The 18,494-nt window shown below is 37.4% G+C and overlaps 2 protein-coding genes, 2 long non-coding RNA genes and 1 pseudogene across 5 annotated transcripts; 2 read left to right on the top strand and 3 right to left on the bottom strand.

Moving 5' to 3' along the window:
* Positions 1 to 1,175: 1,175 nt before the first annotated feature.
* LOC133731359 (uncharacterized) lies at positions 1,176 to 2,018 on the bottom strand (the record flags this gene model as incomplete). The annotated part of the gene is made up of 3 exons (XM_062158752.1): positions 1,176 to 1,433; positions 1,536 to 1,736; positions 1,887 to 2,018. Coding segments are annotated over 3 exons (591 nt in total), but the record flags the coding sequence as incomplete, so codon positions are not given.
* Positions 2,019 to 2,354: 336 nt separating this feature from the next.
* LOC133731367 (probable rhamnogalacturonate lyase C) lies at positions 2,355 to 4,382 on the top strand (annotated as a pseudogene).
* A 188-nt stretch (positions 4,383 to 4,570) lies between these two features.
* LOC133725641 (receptor-like protein kinase) lies at positions 4,571 to 8,547 on the bottom strand. The gene is made up of 2 exons (XM_062152983.1): positions 5,127 to 8,547; positions 4,571 to 5,038 (listed from the first exon to the last, which is right to left on the bottom strand). Exons 1-2 carry the CDS (start codon positions 8,098 to 8,100, stop codon positions 4,689 to 4,691), a joined length of 3,324 nt encoding a protein of 1,107 aa, XP_062008967.1. The 5' UTR covers positions 8,101 to 8,547; the 3' UTR covers positions 4,571 to 4,688.
* Positions 8,548 to 13,199: 4,652 nt separating this feature from the next.
* On the top strand, positions 13,200 to 15,349 carry LOC133725643 (uncharacterized). The gene is made up of 3 exons (XR_009854516.1): positions 13,200 to 13,443; positions 14,001 to 14,078; positions 15,014 to 15,349. It is a non-coding gene; the product is annotated as an uncharacterized LOC133725643 (long non-coding RNA).
* A 580-nt stretch (positions 15,350 to 15,929) lies between these two features.
* On the bottom strand, positions 15,930 to 17,658 carry LOC133725642 (uncharacterized). Of its 2 annotated transcripts, none has more exons than XR_009854514.1 (2): positions 17,173 to 17,658; positions 15,930 to 16,238 (listed from the first exon to the last, which is right to left on the bottom strand). It is a non-coding gene; the product is annotated as an uncharacterized LOC133725642 (long non-coding RNA). The 2 variants fall into 2 exon arrangements; XR_009854515.1 differs by having other exon boundaries at positions 15,930 to 16,334.
* Positions 17,659 to 18,494: the final 836 nt, after the last annotated feature.

Genomic DNA, 18,494 nt, shown 5'->3' on the forward strand with positions numbered 1-18,494 from the left:
AATCAATCTCCCAAGCCAAACAAACATAAACATTTCCATCAAAAATCTCGATAACAAGTCTTTAACTTCACCATACTGACCAAACTCAATTCCCCAGTTTTCGATCACTAACACAAGAACAAAATAGGACTCAAGTTCGAGATTATACCTTCAAATTCAGAAATAGACTTTGATCAACCCACTCTCAGTTCCCAGAACAAGCTTGATAATCCAAACCCAGTTCCCTAGCTCCAATGTCGAAGATGAACTGGTACGCAGGCCTCACTTTTATTTAGTTGAGCACTAAAGCACAGTCCTCAGATCCTCCGCGGTCAGATTCAACCTCCTATCCTGCACCCCTTCATTCTCCTTGTTTATGTAAAGCCACATCTCATCATCGGTCTCTTCCGTGCTGTCGCCACCGACGAAGATGCGGTTCAAGTCGGCGTACTCGTTTAGCCATTGATCGGGCCTGGTTCTGTTCGCGTGGGTGGCGACCCATTGGAGAGAGGCCCTGGAGTCCTCGTAGCAAGCGGGTATGGGCCGGGTCGGGAAGAGGCCGTACTCGACGGAGACAGCGATGACGCCTGCGGCAGAGCAGATGGTGGAGACGTAGTCGTGGTAGGTGGAGGAGAAGGAGGACACGGTAAGATATGGGTGAGAGAGAGAGAGAGAGAGAGAGAGAGAGAGAGAGAGGTGGCCAGAGTAAGAGAGAAATAGATGGGTGGCCAGAGCAAGAGATAGAGAGAGACCAATTTACCCCTTAAATTATGCCAGGTGGCAGAGGTCTTCACGGCATTAGTGACAGTGTGTCTACAAAGTGGGTTGGGCTCGAGAGTCCGTGTACCAAAATGATTGGTTTGAAAAATTATGTATAAGTTTTATTAGTGGCCTTTACTTGGTGTACTGTTTGTGAAATTTTCCCTTGTTTTTATCGTAATCTTTATAACTGCCTCTCATTATCAGAACAAAATATTAACGATGATCTTCTCTTTTAAAAGTTAAAACCCAACACTGCATCAGAGGCTTTGGTGTTTTTATTAGGGTCTTTCTAAATGTATCCAGCAAATTTCTATGTAGACCCAGTAAATTTATTTGTTTATAAATATTTATAATTAAACCACCTAAATTCCCATACTAACCTTTTCTTGCACCCAGCTAAAGAAACAAGCCCTTGTGATGAAAACTTCCCAGCTTCATACCAATTTTCTTCGGCAGTTTCTGGGTTCTTTCAAGATGGGTTCTGGGTCCAGCAAATCCTCTTCGTGTCGTCTTCGTGATTCACAGTGCTCATTCATGTTTGCATATGGCTCTATGGTGTTATATTCAGGCAGTTCCATCATATATTCACCAAGGATCTGGCAGAATGGGAGCTTTTCATCCCCTATGTTACACCAACTTGGCAAATGGGTCTGGTTATCCTCAAAAATCTTTAGCATGTACGCATCACGAATCTGTGAGAGACAATGATAAGTTATGTCAAATGGAGTCAAAAGTGATAGACAAAACAGATTACAAAGGTTAAAAGAATACTACAGTAGTGCTAAATGACTTACAGTGAATTCAGTAACTTGAATGGAGTTAGAAATAGGACCAAAAATCCCAGCTTCTTTATACATTGCAAGAATGAAAGCAACACAGGTTGTAGATTTGCCATCACTGTACACCCACTCATCTTGTTCTGGAATAGTAAGCAAGTAATCAACAGATATCTCGCGATTTTCAACCTCAGCCAGAATCTCATACAGGTCCAATCCCTAAAAGAACACACAGAGGTTAAATTAGACATCTGATTCAAGGTATACTTGAATTTTACTTGAAAATGTTGAGTGCACTAGAATTCTAAAGCAGACCCGTGCCAATTCATTCTTGAAAATACTGAGCAACCACAAGGGAAGCACAATTACCTCAATACCTACCCGCTTGTTTAGAGCCTCATTCCACATGTTTGCAGCATAGGCAGGCTGCAACCTGGTCCACATAGACATGACAGAAACAACCTGAAAGCAGGAGCTGCCAGTTAGGACAGAAAGCACAATCAACTAAAACCAACTAAACCCTCATCAACTACTGCCGAAGAAGATTGGTATGAAGCTGGGAAGTTTTCATCGCCTCGTTGGCTTGTTTCTTTAGCTGGGTACAAGAAAAGGTTAGTATGGGAATTTAGGTGGTTTAATTAGAAATATTTATAAACAAATAAATTTGCTGGGTCTACATAGAAATTTGTTGGGTACATTTAGAAAGACCCTTTTATTACTATACCACGGCAACAGTTCTAAATCGTTTTAACAAGTACAAAGAAAGGGCTTTAGCAATAGGGTTGACATAAGGTTGAGAAGATGAGGCAATGGGGTTGGCTTCTTGGGACACTAACAATGCTGCTGGTTCTGGTTTTTCTCTTGGTTGGTTATGGATTTGACACCAGCACCCCAGCAAAAAGATCATTGCGGAGTGATTCTGGTCGACATTATGGGGTGAAGATGGTAAATACATCTGACGGCATTGTGTTGGATAATGGCCTGTCCAACTAACGTTCTCTAATCCCGCTGGAGACGTTATTGGAATCAGATATGGGGGAATTGATAACTTGCTTGAAATCAACAATAAGCCAACTAATAGAGGTTAATGGGATTTGAACTGGAACAATTTGGGAGAGAAGAACAGTATCTTTGAAGGAATATTGGGAACAGAATTTCGAGTGATCACATCTACGGAAGACCAAATAGAAATCTCTTTCACCAGAACATACAATGTTTCCCTTCCCCAGGGTGTGACAGTTCCATTTAATGTGGACAAAAGGTACATATTGCAGCGTGATCATTCTGGGTTCTATGCATATGCCATTTTTGAGCGCTTAGAAGGGTGGCCCAAAGTGGTGATTTATCAAATAAGAATGGTCTTCAAGCTTCAACAAGCCAAGTTCTGGTACATGGCGCTGTCGGACACTAGACAAAGGTTCATGCCAACAGCCTATGAACGTGGATATTATGGTATGAAACTCGCCTATAAAGAAGCTGTTCTCCTAAACAATACAAGAGAGGTAGATGACAAGTATCAGTACTCAATTGAGGACAGGGATAACAAGGTGCATGGTTGGATTTGTACCGATGACGAATCACATGTTGGGTTTTGGATGATCACACCAAGTGATGAGTTCCGCATGGTCGGTCCATTCAAGCAGGGTCTCACTTCCCACGTTGGTCCCACTACCCTCTCAGTGTTTGTTAGTACCCATTACGCTGGGAATGTTGGGATGACCTTCCAAGAAGGTGAGGCATGGAAAAAGGTTTTCGGTCCCGTTTTTGTCTATCTTAATTTTGCTCCGCTGGGATCAAATAATTCCACGAGTATTCTCTGGAACAATGCTAAACAACAAATGTTCAAAGAAGTCAAGAGTTGGCCATACAATTTCACTCAGTCTCAAGACTTTCCTTCTTCTGATCAAAGGGGTTCATTGTCCGACCGATTACTAGTACATGATCGGTACGTCAATAATTGGTCCCTTCATTCGGCAATTTCGGCTTATGTGGGACTTGCTCCGCCTGGAGAAGTGGGATCATGGCAAAGGGAAAGCAAGGGATACCAATTCTGGACTCAAGCTGACAAAAAATGTTATTTCATCATTAAAGATGTTCGACCCGGAAATTATTGTTTGTATGCATCAGTTCCAGGCATTATTTGAGACTACAAATATGAGACTGATATTACAATTGAACCAGGAAGCAAAATCCAAGTGCCTGTTTTTATCTACAACCCTCCAAGAAATGGTCCTACTTTATGGGAAATTGGCATCCCTGATCGCACTGCCTCCGAGTTCGACATACCCGATCCATATCCAACTCTCACCAATAAATTGTACATTTTCTCAGAAAGGTTTGGCAATATGGATTGTGGGCACGTTATGAAGATCGATACCCTGACTCTGATCTCATCTACAAAGTTGGTGCTAACAATTACAGTGAAGATTGGTTTTACGATCAAGTGACCAGGAATATAGGAAATGAAACCTATGTATGAACCACATGGCAGATTCAGTTTGAACTTGACAATGTGACTCATCCCGGAAATTTCACACTCCAATTGGCATTGGCCGCAGCCAGTTATTCAAAATTGCATGTTCGGTTTAACAACTGGAACGCCAAGCGACCACATTTTTCAACAGGTAGATTAGGTGTGGACAATGCTATAGCAAGACATGGTATTCATGGTTTGTACTCGTTGTTCAGTGTAAGTGTACCAAGTTCTCTGTTGCATGAAGGAACAAACACAATCCATCTAACACAGCCAAACGGTGGATCACCTTTCCAAGGAATCATGTATGACTACATAAGACTAGAAGGACCTTCATTATAAACATCAACCCATTCTTCATTTCTTCAGATGTTTATAATAAAATTGGAATGGTGTAAGACCCAACCCAATCCTCATTCATACTGTATAATAAAGAGAACTTGTTTATCATTCATACTGTCTCTGCCTGACATTTGTTATAATTGAACTTCTATCAGTCTTCAATTGTCTACTTTTTTGACAAACTATGAAAATGGCTACTAAGAGAGACTATGATTTATATTTGAAGAAACACCACTACTGAGGAGAAGAGATTGTATATTGACTATAATCACATAACGACGAAATGCTAGTACATTAAAAGTGCAGAGACAAGGGTATCCAATAATTAGAGCAACCAATTTGGAAATGTCCAAAAACTAGAATTTTGTGCTCCTCATTGGGGATTTTACATCTAATAATTGCTTGATAACATCTCTCATCGTGGGTCGCTTCTTAGGATCATTATGAGTACAGCTGAAAGCCACAAGAAGCACATCAACAATTTGTTCCCTGATATCTGAGTCCAGAAGTTCCTCCACAAGGCTTGAATCAACAATCCTATCAATTTTTTCTGTGTCGCTCCACACTGATCTAACCCATCCTACAATGTCAGTTTGCTCCATAAATGATGGATCCAATGCCTTCTTTCTAGTTATCAGCTCAAGTAAAACAACCCCATAACTGTACACATCAGATTCCACACTGTTTGCCGTTCTGAATGCATTTTCTGTAACAAACCATGGAAAATATTAGTTCTGCTCAAAAACTTGCAAGTAGAAACATTTCTAACCATAATTAAAATATAAAAGAATTACCTGGTGCGATATATCCGGTTGTACCAACAACTGAGATGGACACCGTTGAAGGAGTAGACTGATCCAAGAGTTTAGCAATTCCAAAATCAGCAATATGAGCTTCCATATCAGAGTCTAACAGAATGTTCATTGGCTTGATATCTCGATGCACTATTGGGGGATCACAATCATAATGGAGATATTCTAAGCCGTATGCAGTTCCCAGTGCTATCTTGTAGCGGACACTCCACTCCAGAATTAGTGGGGGACTAATTTCGTGCAAAACATCATGAAGGCTCCCATTTTGCATGTACCTATACAAGATTAAGCCATAGTCCTTTCTTAACCAGAAGTCTTCCAATTTAACCAGATTCCGGTGCCTGATCTTCCCAAGGGTTTGAAGTTCTCTAATCATGCTCAAACGCCTTCCTTCATGCCCTTCAAATACAAGCTTCTTGACAGCAAAATCTTTGTCTTCATCCAAAGAAGCTCTATAAACAGTTCCATGGGCTCCTCTGCCAATGATATATCTATCACTAAGATTCTCTGTAGCCTCCATGACTTTGGAGAGTAAGGAAGATGGACCCTCTCGAGCTGAGACCCCAACCTCCTGCTTAGTCCTTTTGTGCAAGCAAAACAAATACACCAGTAGATACAGCAGAGAAACAACTAGTATCGATGATCCTAGGGCTATAAATGCAATTTCCACTTTACTAAGTCCTTTCTGCTTGCTTGATTGACTATTACAGAGCTTAATAGTGTTGTTTCCGGCACAAGTGAAGCCACATGATGGAAGGTAACTGACACATAGGGAGGGATTGCTGGAAAAGGAAAATGAGGATGAGTTCAACAGGTTCATCAATGTTTCTGGTACTGCACCTGTGAAGCTATTGTATGAAACATTAACCTCAATCAATGAATTCATCCCATCAAGAGCTCTCAAAGTCCCCGTCAGATTGTTATGAGATAAATCTAGTTGCTGTAGCATTGTCAACTTTCCAAGCTCTGAAGGAACCACACCTGTCAATGCATTATTGCTAAGGTTCAGAGCATAAAACAAATTCTGCAGTGCTCCAACTGACGATGGAATCACACCTCCCAACAAATTTCCGCCAAGTTGTAGCTCCGAAAGCTTTTCAAATTCTGACAAGAAGGGTGGAATGCCGCCGGTAAACCTGTTTTCACTTAATACCAGTTTAGATAAACCTGTCCAACTACTCAAACTCAAAGGAATGGAGCCATTCAAGAAGTTGGACCCCACATCAAACTCCTGCATTTTGGTACAATTGGATAGGCTAGAAGGCAAAGCACCCGCCAAACTGTTGTGGGAAAGATCCAAACTTTGAAGATCTGCAAGGTACCCTAGCTCCTCTGGTATAACTCCTGTTAAGTTATTCATGGCCAAGTTGATGGAGGTGAGGCTGCTACAGTCTCCCAAGCTTGATGGAATTTCTCCACTAATCTCATTGCTGCTGATGTCCATATATGAAAGGTCAGAATTTTTTGCAAATTGCGGAAGTACTCCGGTCAAGTTATTCTGTTCGAGTCTCAACCTCCAAAGAGTTGAACAACTTCCGACATCAGAAGGTATGGTACCTTGAAACTGATTGAACCCCATATTCAATGCCCTTAGCTTCTTTCCAAGGCAAAGATTTGGAGGGATTCTACCAGTGAACATATTATACATAAAATCTAACTGAACTAAACTGCTGTTAATCCCCAAAGCTTGAGGTACAACTCCATAAAACTGGTTTTCGTACAATGTGATGTTTTCCAGTTGCTTGAGCTCAGTCATCTCTAGAGGCAGTTCCCCAGTGAGGTTATTCTTGTATAGATGGACATATTGAAGAGTTTGAATCTTCCATATGCTAACTGGAATTTCACCAGTTAAGTTGTTTTGAAATAATTGAAGGTCCTGCAAGTTGGTTAACATTCCCAACTCATCGGGAATTTCTCCAACTAGTTGGTTTGTATACAATTGTAGTCCGGTCAAGGACTTACACTTGCCAAGTTCTGGAGGTATTTTTCCAGACAGCTGATTCTCAGGAAGGTATAGAAATTGTAGCTTATCTAGTAGGCCAAAGGAAGACGGTATTGGACCAACTAAATTGTTAACTGCAGCCGAAAATTCCCTTAAACCAGTACAATTGGCAAGGGCTGATGGAAGTACTCCACTAAACTGATTGGATGATAAATCCAAGGAAACCAAATTCTTGCAATTTTCTGAACCAAAAGAAATGGTACCCTCAAGACTGTTCTTACTGACTTGTAGAGAGGAGAGGTTCTTAAGGTTGTTTACACTCTCGGGCAATACTCCACTCAACTGGTTATAATTCAAAATCAATTCCTCCAATTTACTACAGTTTCCAATGGATGAAGGAATCGCTCCCGACAACTCATTATAGTACAAATACAAATGCACAAGCTCACTCAATGAACCAACATTTCCAGGGATTGAACCATTCAAACTGTTATTGTACAAATACACCTTGGCTAAGTTTGGAATTGTAAACAAGGACTCAGGAATCTGCCCAACCAAAAAATTATCATTCAAGCTCAAGTACTGTAAACTCTTCAGCTTTTGCAAGTTATCAAGAAATTTTCCACTGAACCCATTTCCAGACAAATCCAAGGTCTCAAGAAGACTACAATTGGCCAACTCCATTGGAATTTGGCCAGAAAAATTATTGAAACTCAAAACAAGAGTCTGTAAGTGACTCAAGTTCCCAATTTCAGGTCCTAACTGACCAGAAATTCCATAACTAGAGACATTCAAGGCAAAAACATTGTGGGCAGGGTCGCATTCTATTCCTACCCATTTGCATGGTGTGGAATCAGAAAGATTCCAGCTTGAGGAAATGGGTTTGGGGACAAAAGTCCAGTGGTTTAAGATGGACAGTAGAGCAAGCCCATCAGCGTTCAAACTAGTTATAGTGGTTATGGAAACAGAGCAGCACAAGAACAAGAAAAGGAAATGGCAAAGAGAAAGCTGCATGGTATTTTAAGGTGAAGAGAATGAAGAAGAAGAAGTAGTAGAACTACTCACTGATGAGAAAAGTTGACAAAGATGAGATCGAGCTTCTGGGCAGAAATGTAGAGCCACCAGCGGTTGAGTTGTCCTTTTGCAGAGAGCTGAAACTTTTGGGGTGAAGAAAGAGAAGAATGAACAATAAAGTGAGGAGCTTGAAGAGACTGTTTAGTCGGTTGGGGTTAAATAGTCGATATGAGGGTGCTGAAGCCATTAAAGGACGCGGTCTGAGGTCTCTGGCACGTTTCAAGGAACGTACCTTTGGACCCAGAGTCACGATTTTACTGACAAAGAGAAGAAGATAGAGACTCCAGAGGACTTTGTTTTGATTCTTCTGTGTCTGCAATGTGAACTCAATACTTGGAAGATGCAAATTGACCACAACCATAACGAGAATGATACTTGTGTAGATCCATTTGATCAAAATCATAAGTCTTGTACCAAGTACCAACTACCCAATTAGGAAACGATTCCTTCAAGTTAAAATTGTAAAGTCCACCATATGGTTTGTTGGTTTCTGATTTATAGTTAGTGAGTTGCAATTAGCCTATATAATCATATTACTCTTTTCTTTTCTTGTTTTTTTAAAATAAAGTGATAATTAAATGATATTAACTTCTCTGTGATATTCGCTCATTTATAGTAATGATACATAATCTTTCAAAGTGTTATGAGATACGAAACTTTCAAAACCACACAAATCTCATAGTTCGGTCTGTTTTGTATTATGAGTCCAACAAAACATACTTACGTATTTTTTTTTTTTTTTTTTTGGTATTGAAACAAACTTAAGGTTCAATTAAATACAACTAATGAACACATGTCTTTTTATTAGAACTTTTTTTTGGAAGAGGATTCTATGCACCGTCAGTGTTTTTACACTGACACACATGTGGCATTATACTCCTTTAAATAATACCATACATGTAATCTGAGCCATTCAGCTCATCCAATCATCCACGTGGCACTAACTGGCACTAACATCTATACTAACGCCCGTTAACAGAATTGAAACCCAAAAAAGTTTGGTCAACATGGTAGAAACACATGAGATGGGTAAATATTCAAATTCTCTAATTAAACCAGGTAAAATTTGGAAAGTAGGAAAAGGGTAGCATGCCGCTCTCGCAATCGAGCAGGAGGTTCTCTGATTATGGGCTTAATCTGATCGGGTCGCAAAGGAAAAGGGGAGGTGGGAATTGAGGGTTTGGAGTCCTCATTCTCATCTCCGTGGCTTCAATCGCCGCGACTCTCGCCACCTCCTCCGCTGGCGTCTCGCCGGTCGACATCGTTGCTTCTTGCCGCCCGAAAACGAAAGGTCGGGCCTTCCTTCTCAAATGAGTTTGAGGTCAAAGGATAGAGCAATCAATAGATTTGAAAACTGAGGTATCTGGAGGAGGTCGAAGAAGAACGGAAGAACAGATCCATCAGTAGAAGCAAATCTGGGCTAGATTTCTGGGTTCTGATTCCGAACTGTACTATAAATATTAAAACCAGTAAAAAAATTAGCACCGACAATGTTCGGGACAGCGGCAAAGGCGTTGGGTTACAATTGGAGATATGTGGGTTCGACTCCTGCCATTGTTCTTTTCCTTTGGTTTTTTCTTGGTTTTTATTTATTTTCGTAGGCATTTTTTTCTTGGTTTTTATTTATTTTCGTAGACATTTTATTTAATTTTGAATATCATTTTCGCTTGTTTTATAATTGCTTTTTCTAATAAACTACATTATTTAAGAAAAATATAAATTTTTATTTTAATTTACACTATTATTAAGAGAATAGGTTTTATTTGCCAACACCAAAAATTTTAACATAAATGACCCTAAGAGATTAAAAAATTTTGAGAATAAATTAAACTATAAGAGTAAATATGACAATTTTTTTTTTTTTTGAGAATGGAGTAAATATGACAATTATCTTATAGGTTTTTTTTTATTTTTTGAGGGACAATATAGGTTCGTATTAAAAAAAAAAAAAAAAATCTCACAACCCACTTTTATACTCCCACTATCTTCTTTCAATAACTGTTTTATTCTATTCATTTTCTTTTTTATTTTCTAAAAGGAAAAACATGTTACATATACAGAGTATGTGTGGAGGAATCCTAGTTATTCAAAAAAAAAAAAAAAACTACATTACAAAAAGCTCAACCTCGTTTTTTTTTCTTTAGAAACCTATATTACTTAAATAAAATTTTAATTACGAGTATTTGAGTTTAATAAAATATAGTTAATCATGTGGATCGAGACTTAAACGAATACCAAAGAGGGTAAATGTTTCAGCATAACCATTTTATCCTGCAATGATCACATCCAACGGTCAAATTAGCAAATTGCTTTTTCCTCCACATTGTTGGTCTTAGAAGATATACGTTTGTATATAACTAATTGAAGTTTGACCACACTAGTAGGTATGTAAAGATTTCATGTATTTTGAAACATCGATAATGAGAAATAAAAGATTCGACATTGCTTCTATATTTACTGCGTAGTACTATGAATCATGTGAACAAATTAACATTGTCTGTGGTTGTTACTTTTAGGCCTTGATCAAGACAGTCAACAGTTAATTACAACTGTCTACAAAATAACTTCTTTTCTAAAACGATATTAACGAATCATTCAAATAGTTTGCGAGCACATGCTTTAATGGCCAAGCTTCAACTATTATTGTACAAATTTTCAACTAGGAGCTCGTCTTAATTAAATTGCTCTTTGAGAATTTTAATGAACAAATTCAAAGGAATATATTTGATTGAAAACGTGGATCGAGGACAGATGTGGCTAAAATTTTACCATATGCATATAATATTCCTATCATCATTTCTAACAGTCGATTTGACCAATTTCTTTTTTGTCAGCCATCTTGATATTGCAATATATACATTTCTATACAACCAAAGAAGAATTTAGACAATTTCATTAGGCATATCAAAATTTCTATAGATCCAAGAAATACAAAATGAAAAATGGCTAACTCAACTTTATAAGTGTATTTACCTCGTAATATGCTTAGTGTGAAAAAATTGGCCTTGTAGGTCATCATTCCGGCCTTGATCAAGTTGATTACAAATATATCATTTTCCCCTAAAAGATTGATAATGGCTTTGTCACGACTCTAGCTTTCAAGAGGTTCACGATTGCACTCTCACATGGTCTATCTCCATCTACCCACGTAAAAATTTTCAACCCCGCATGCACTCTCAATTAAATTGTTCTTCGAAAATTGTCATGAATAAATATAGGAGTATACATGTATATTCGGCTGACCATGCAGGTCAATATTGAAAGGAGAACGACAGTGACTACAATTTTTATCGTATGCATATAACATCTAAAATATCGCATCAAATGGTCAGTTTGACTGTATTCATTATCATTGACCGTGTCCATATTTAATGGATACATTTATTTATAACCAAACGAATAAGTTAAACAAAGCTAGTAGACACATCTTTATTTTGTAATTTTGCAAAAATTCAAAATTATAAATGATAGAATCGACCCCATATATGTATTAGTCGCGTAGTAATATGTATTGTGAAAAAAATGAACCTCATTTAACGTCGTTTAAGACGATTAATAAAATGTATTTCTCATTAAAACAACTATACATAATATTCAGAATTTAAAATTTTGAGATATATAGAATATAGAATAGACAAAAAATTTGGGGTCCGGATCAAGGGACGTCATATTTTACACAATTTTTGACACATCTTGTGAGCCATTAGATTTTAAAATGTTCAATGGTCTGGATTTGTTGTTTGAATGATGTCAACACAACACCAAGTGATGTGGATAATGACGTGGCATTACATATTCCAATCTAATTATAATTGAATTTAAATTTTTCTTTACTAAAAGAAAAAAAAATTAAATATTATTCGTATTAGAACTGTACACAATCAAAAGAACAAAAGAAGAACAAGAATAGCAAATCAAACACCAAGAGAAAAAAAAAAAAAAAGATTAAGGAAGAGCAGAAGAACAAAAGTCAAATGCTTTTTGGAAAAATCCATGAGCAACAAATGGGAACTTCGAGTTGTTACAACATGGTATGACGAATCAGATTAAACATGTAAAATTTACTGGTTTTATCATGTGTGGTGAATTTATGAAAGAAACTTCAAGTTTCTTAAATGGCATTATCGAAACTACAAGTTCGATTTATGTATGAACTACTTTTCCAACTCTACACTTTCATTTGTATCCTCCCAACTAGCTTTCCATTCATATAAAGTAGCCCACCCAGTTCTTATGTGTGTTTTTCCATCATCATCAAGTGTAAAAATTTGAAAACAACCAGAATATGAGGGACTTACAGAAGAGAAATTTCTCAATGGGTAAGTTGAGTAAAATCCACTTCATGGTGTTCTGTGGCTCGAGAGGTGTAGTACGTACACCTAGCATTGTGGAAATATGCCTGGGATGGCTGATCATGGTATATATATCCTGCACATATCTCAAAACTCCCATGTGTATGCTAAGCGACACCGTTTCTAATTAGAAGTGATATTGATCACGATTCTTCATACATAATAGTTTGGATATACAATTGCTTTGATTATTCGATGAAGTTGTTCTTTCCAGCGTCCGACGTTTTTTCTCCTCTTTTTTTCTTTTTTTTTTCCCTCTAATCGTGTATGTCGTGTATTCTCTAAATTTTAATTTTTTTTTTTAGATTCATTTATAATTTTAGATTAGAATATGTAATAATGCCACATCATTATCCACATCACTTAGTGTTGTGTTGATATCATTCAAACAACAAATTCAGACCATTGAACATTTTAAAATCTAATAGCTTACAAGATGTATCAAAATTTGTGTAAAATATGATGTCCTTTGATCCAAACCCAAAAATTTGTACTCAAAAGTTTGTCATGAGATGTTAGGTTTAGGGTTGGAGTACTAGGCGGGATATTCAAATTTTTAATTTTTTTTGGGGTGGGGGGCGGGATATTTCAATTTTTTCATATACCGAGGTCAGGAATGGAACGACATCGTTCAGAGGATATATAAAACAAATTTAGTATTAGGGGTTTAGGCTGGAATCTATTTTCATTTCCTCTTGCTGGTGTTTTTCGTCATCACCTCCCGACCTAGAAATTTCAATTCAAAAACCCAATCTCTGTTTCTCAGAGAGACTAGATGCTGATCGAACGCTGCGTTTCGTCGGCGATCGTCGAAATCCGTATCGGAATGCAATCAAATAGCACGCTCTGATAATTATTTTGGAGAGAACAAAATCATGTGGTTTTCGTTAAGGAGATGATCCAGGGACCGATTCTCCTTCAATGAGCTCAGGTTTGCAAAACCCATATTCAATATGCTCAATTCAGTTCTGAGAATCATAAATTTCATTTTCTTTTTTTAATTAAGTTGATGTTAATGGTTAATTAGGGCTGTCGGGCTATTGAGTTTGCTACATATTTGCTTCGATCGAGTTGATTGTACTGATACGGTGTAGTCAATTTAGATTAGAGAATCCAAATTATGGAGCAAAGTCGATTCCTTTTTGTGTTGTTGATGACATAGAATCCTATTGGGACGTTTCAATTTTTTCATATACCGTGGGCATAGTCTATACTCTGTTTGTTCATTCGTGCAAATACGATTGCATAATTACATCTTTGTATTCTAATGATTTTGATATCCTGTTCCAACTCTCCTCATTTTTTTTTTCTATTATTATTATTATTATTATTATTACATAGAGTGTAACCAAAGGTTTCTATTGGTTGTGGCAACTTCCTCATGTTTAGCTTAATAGAGTAAATGGTCACTTGTAGTAGTTTACCTGCACAATATGCTCTAGACTCTAGAGATGAGTTTTGTATTGAAAGTGCTATTTTCTTGGGCAGGGAACTTGTGTTGAAGGAATCAAAGAGGAAGTTGTGTAGTCTCCTGCTTATGCTCTTTCCTTGATAGCAACCTAGAAGGTATAGAAACTTTTATCTACACCTTTTAGTTTATCTATATATTATTTTGCCTTTCTGTTTTTCACTTTGGTTCTATCTAAAAGTTTTCTGGAAGAGTGTGGACAGTGGGTGCTCTTTATTGCTGGGAGAACTTGTGTTTAAAGAGAGAAGAAAATTAGACTTTTCTTGTGTGGTGATGAGGGATCTTTTAAGTAGGTATGGTGTGAGAGAGAGACAACTTGAGAGTTTGGTCTGACTATTGATGAGAGGAAGAAGATTGGGTTTTTATCAGAGTTCTAAGGTCAATTTCTTTCAATCTAATTTCTTTTCCTTATTTTTGGGAGGATTGGAACTATGTTGACATTCATTTCTGGGTTCCGTTAGTTTAATTTCTGAGTTGGTTAAATCCCTATTAAGTACCTTTCGACATACCCTTAAGCTGTTTGAGAATTGTTTCTTAAAGAATTTCTATTGAGCAGATCCTTAGGATGCAGCATATGGAATGAGTGCAGAATGCATAGAGTTTTAATTTTGCCACTCTTTCTTTTTGTTTCTGTGTTACTATTTACTAACTTACTATCTTCTAAACCTTTTGGGTCTGATCCCTTTGGTGCAAGGGATTTGTGAATGTGTTCTTTTGAAATCTGTATCTTCTATATTTGTATGGTAGAAACATACTAGACTTTTGAAAGAAGCAATAGTTTAGTTCCAACTTCCAAATTGAATTTCTTTAAATGCAGTTTTTTTTTTCTTTTCTTTTCTTCTGCTTTTCCTTTTCTGTATTGTAGTCATAGTTTTCTATGTCATAATGTTGGGATTGGGGAGTGACAAGCTACGCATACATATAGGGTGTTTAAACTTTTAACATTGTTTGGGTTCATATCTTCATGTTCGATTACATTTGTAATTTAAATCAATTTACTTTCAGTCGTATAATTTATTATATTTTTCTACAGGTCGCTTTCCAAAGTTTAGGAAATGGTTCGGTCAGGATTGACAAGTGGTCAGGGATCAGTTTCCGAAAAATCTGTAATCATCAGTTGTTTTGGTGGACACACGTTACTTTTCCAGTATTTGAACAATATGGATGTGTAGTTCTTGGATAGTTTATATCAAGGACACTGGGTTTTATGGAAATACTAATGGCCTTTTGAATTCAGACTGTTGTATTATGTTACCTCTTGGATATCCATCGATCAGTAGCCTTTCTATTCAAAACTGCATGCTAATGAAACCTTGTGAACAATGGATTTTATGTGTTTCCATTGATACTAATGCTTTTTTGCTTTTGATTTATAGTTGCCATGTTTTCAGCCATATATCGATCTACTTGTGGTTTATTAAATTGGTCATATCATTTTGGCTTTTTACTCTACTTTGTCAAATCAATCCGACTGTAAATATTTGCTCCTCATTTCCTCCCTAAATTCCATACATCTTGCACGTTACATGACATATTTAGACTTTTTTGTTTACTTCAACTAGAAGATTACTTCACAAATTTTGTATAACTGCTCATGTTGCTCCTGGTGATCAGTGTGCATTTGAGAACTAGTAATCTTCCACCTGGTGATCACTGTGTATTTATGAAAGCCTTTGACAGAAGGTTTGACATGTAAGAAATCTTCAGTTGACCTAGATCTTTATTCGAAGCTATTAACAAAGAGACCTCTGATTGATCTCGCCTAACTCCCACTTCTCATTTGCATTGGCTTTTAGCTTAATCAAAATTAAGTCCTCATTTTCCCTTTGTACAGTACTTGTTTTGCTTCAACTCCAACTTTATGTAGTTTTTATTTACATTTGTTGTGAGGTCACCCTTATGTGAAATTTAAAAGACTTGGGTGGCATTCAGGAAATCATAGTAGAAAGGGAAAACAATGCACACTGAGAGTGAGATTAAACTAATCAAATACATGTCACAAACTTTAAAACAGCATCTGGCTTAGTACAGTAACAAATTAAAGGACTCGATACTGTTGTTGAGCCTCATGCCTAGGTTGAATCATGTGATATCCACGCAGCAACTTCCGGCGTATTCACCCTAGTATGTCCGTAAGTCTATCATACAATACTGCTGAGGAGATTGGGCAGACTTCTTCCCCTCTGGCCACGGGCAATGACCCCATTAATTAGCACCATGAGATAACTCAGAAGCAAAAGCCATACTGAAGGAAACACCTGAAAGTAGGGAATGAGGCATAGCCTCTAAACCATATCAAACAGCAAGGCTAATCCTAAGCAGGAATTCAACTCAAAAGTTAAGCACCAACCCACCTAAGATGAAGACATAAGTTAGAATTCCCCTAGAGAGAGAGCATAAACCTATCATACTAAACAAACAAATCCCATAAAAGAGAAATCTAACAATCACACTTGACAACAAAAATTCAGAGCATGTAATCCCAATGCAGATGAATTTAGTGCCACAACAGATGAAGATAAAGGGAATCAACCCAGCACATTGGCAAAATTGAGACTGTAGATATCCTAATCCAGATTCAAAGTAAACACTGATCAAGTAAAGAACTTATCCGGGAGTCACCAATAACAAGATGGGATTAAGACCACCTAATTCTATAGCCGAATAACCGCATATGTCTGTAAAAGGGAAAATTTGTTTGCCAAACAATAGCTCATCATCAGAAAATCAAAACCCCCTTGCCAAAACCCATATGTATCCCACAATGCGCACAGGAAAGAAAACCAATACTAAATACCCCAAGGATTTAACAAAAATAGATTAAAGTTTGCCTTAAAATTGGTTCTCATAAGCTGGATACAACAACCTACCTAAGCAAATTCAAAGTGAGAGTAAGTTAATCAAAATCCACAACTAACCAATATGGATATATATCATGATGCATTGATTCAATTCACTTGATAGGATATACATATATCATCAACTGTTGGAGAAGTAAGGTAATAAAATCTAAGATGGGAGATGAACAATCGGAACTCAGAAGTATTGAAATAGATAGAAATAGAGAGACTCCAAGATACGAGTAAATAAAATCACAACAAAAAATTCAGAAAATTGGGGCGTCCTCCTACAATTCTCCGCCTGTGAATACAAATACAAACCCATAACTGGTTTTGGTTAAGTATTCGTTACCTACAAACTGCTGCAATGAACTGGCACCAAATCCACTTGCTTAATCGTGTGATTAGAATTCTAATTACAAACAGAATTGAAGGTTTCGATGATTTTCGACTTCCAAGTGTTACTCAAGATTTGGGATCATATCAGAACGAACTTGGGCCGCCGGACTATGAACGATCGATTAACGGTGCCGACGATTCAAATACATGCTGCAACTCAAAATCTTCTTCTCTCGTCTCAGATTTGAGAAAACCGGAGTCGGCGGCAACCTTGGAGGCTTAGAAGTTACTCCCACGACCACCGCGTGTGGGGATGGTAAAATTTTCATCTTACTGCCTTTCACCTTTTTTTGTGATGATCTTGACTGACCAAATCTAAACTAACGGAAGCTTTTAAAACGTTAGGCACGTGACCACGTGCTGTCAGTGCCCAAACACTGTAGGTGCACTGAATACACTCTCCTTTTTTTTTATATGAAAAGATTGTTTTTTATTAGAGTTACGAGCTTGTTGTAGTTAGTATTAAAGAGAGAACATACGCCCTAATTGCTATATTCCTCGTCATTGTACAGTACAGCTGGGCTCTTTTTCCGATCCCTGCTCCAGCAAGAGTGTTAAAGCGACATCGGATTAAGCAATTCCGGTAGCTGCAGTATGAATGCAGGGTGATAGAGATGGAGCAGTGAAATTCAATGTGAAAGAAGGCACATAGAGTTGCGGCTGGACTCCTTGATATCTACGAATACGCGTGCTGTTGTAAGTTTCAAGTAAACCGCTGTATTATATTGGCCATGACTGCATATAACCACACCAACATTAGATTAATAAGCTTGATGTCCTCATGTTATAATTTAATTTTCATAGCGCCAAGCATAAGGAGACTTTATTATAAAGTGATGTTCTTCCCATCTAGATATTGAGTAGATATGAGGGCAAACTAATCTTAACATGATATTCTCACATTTAACTTTTATTAGCACGTTTCAAAAATTATAAATATTCTTCCCGTTTAGAAGCTTGTTTTTGGTATGAATGTCTCGTCATCCGGATGGTAGTGTCAGCTAATGAGCTTCTAATAAGGAAAATTTCGCAATGTAATCTTAAGGGTATTTTGGGATAGTAAATTTCACGTGGCATATTTTCATTCGGCACCCGCACCGTCCACATGGCATGTCTACCTTCTCGATAGTCGATACACACTCTCCTCTACGTATGATATATCCCTACATTTAAGCAATCTTCATCCTTGCCTCTTGGTCTGTGGAATCAACAATACATTAATCTAGTAAAAGTTCACGTTTTAAAGATGAAACTTGATGGCCTTTTCACTAGGTA

Source organism: Rosa rugosa, chromosome 1 (assembly GCF_958449725.1).
Source record: "Rosa rugosa chromosome 1, drRosRugo1.1, whole genome shotgun sequence".
NCBI lineage: Eukaryota > Viridiplantae > Streptophyta > Magnoliopsida > Rosales > Rosaceae > Rosa > Rosa rugosa.

Bases quoted from the DNA above. Each gene is read 5' to 3' on its own strand.
- LOC133725641 (XM_062152983.1), bottom strand. From the start codon at position 8,100: ATGCAGCTTTCTCTTTGCCATTTCCTTTTCTTGTTCTTGTGCTGCTCT. The intron at 5,039-5,126 runs GTAATTCTTTTA...GGTTTGTTACAG, and splicing joins AACCGGATATATCGCACCAG to AAAATGCATTCAGAACGGCA.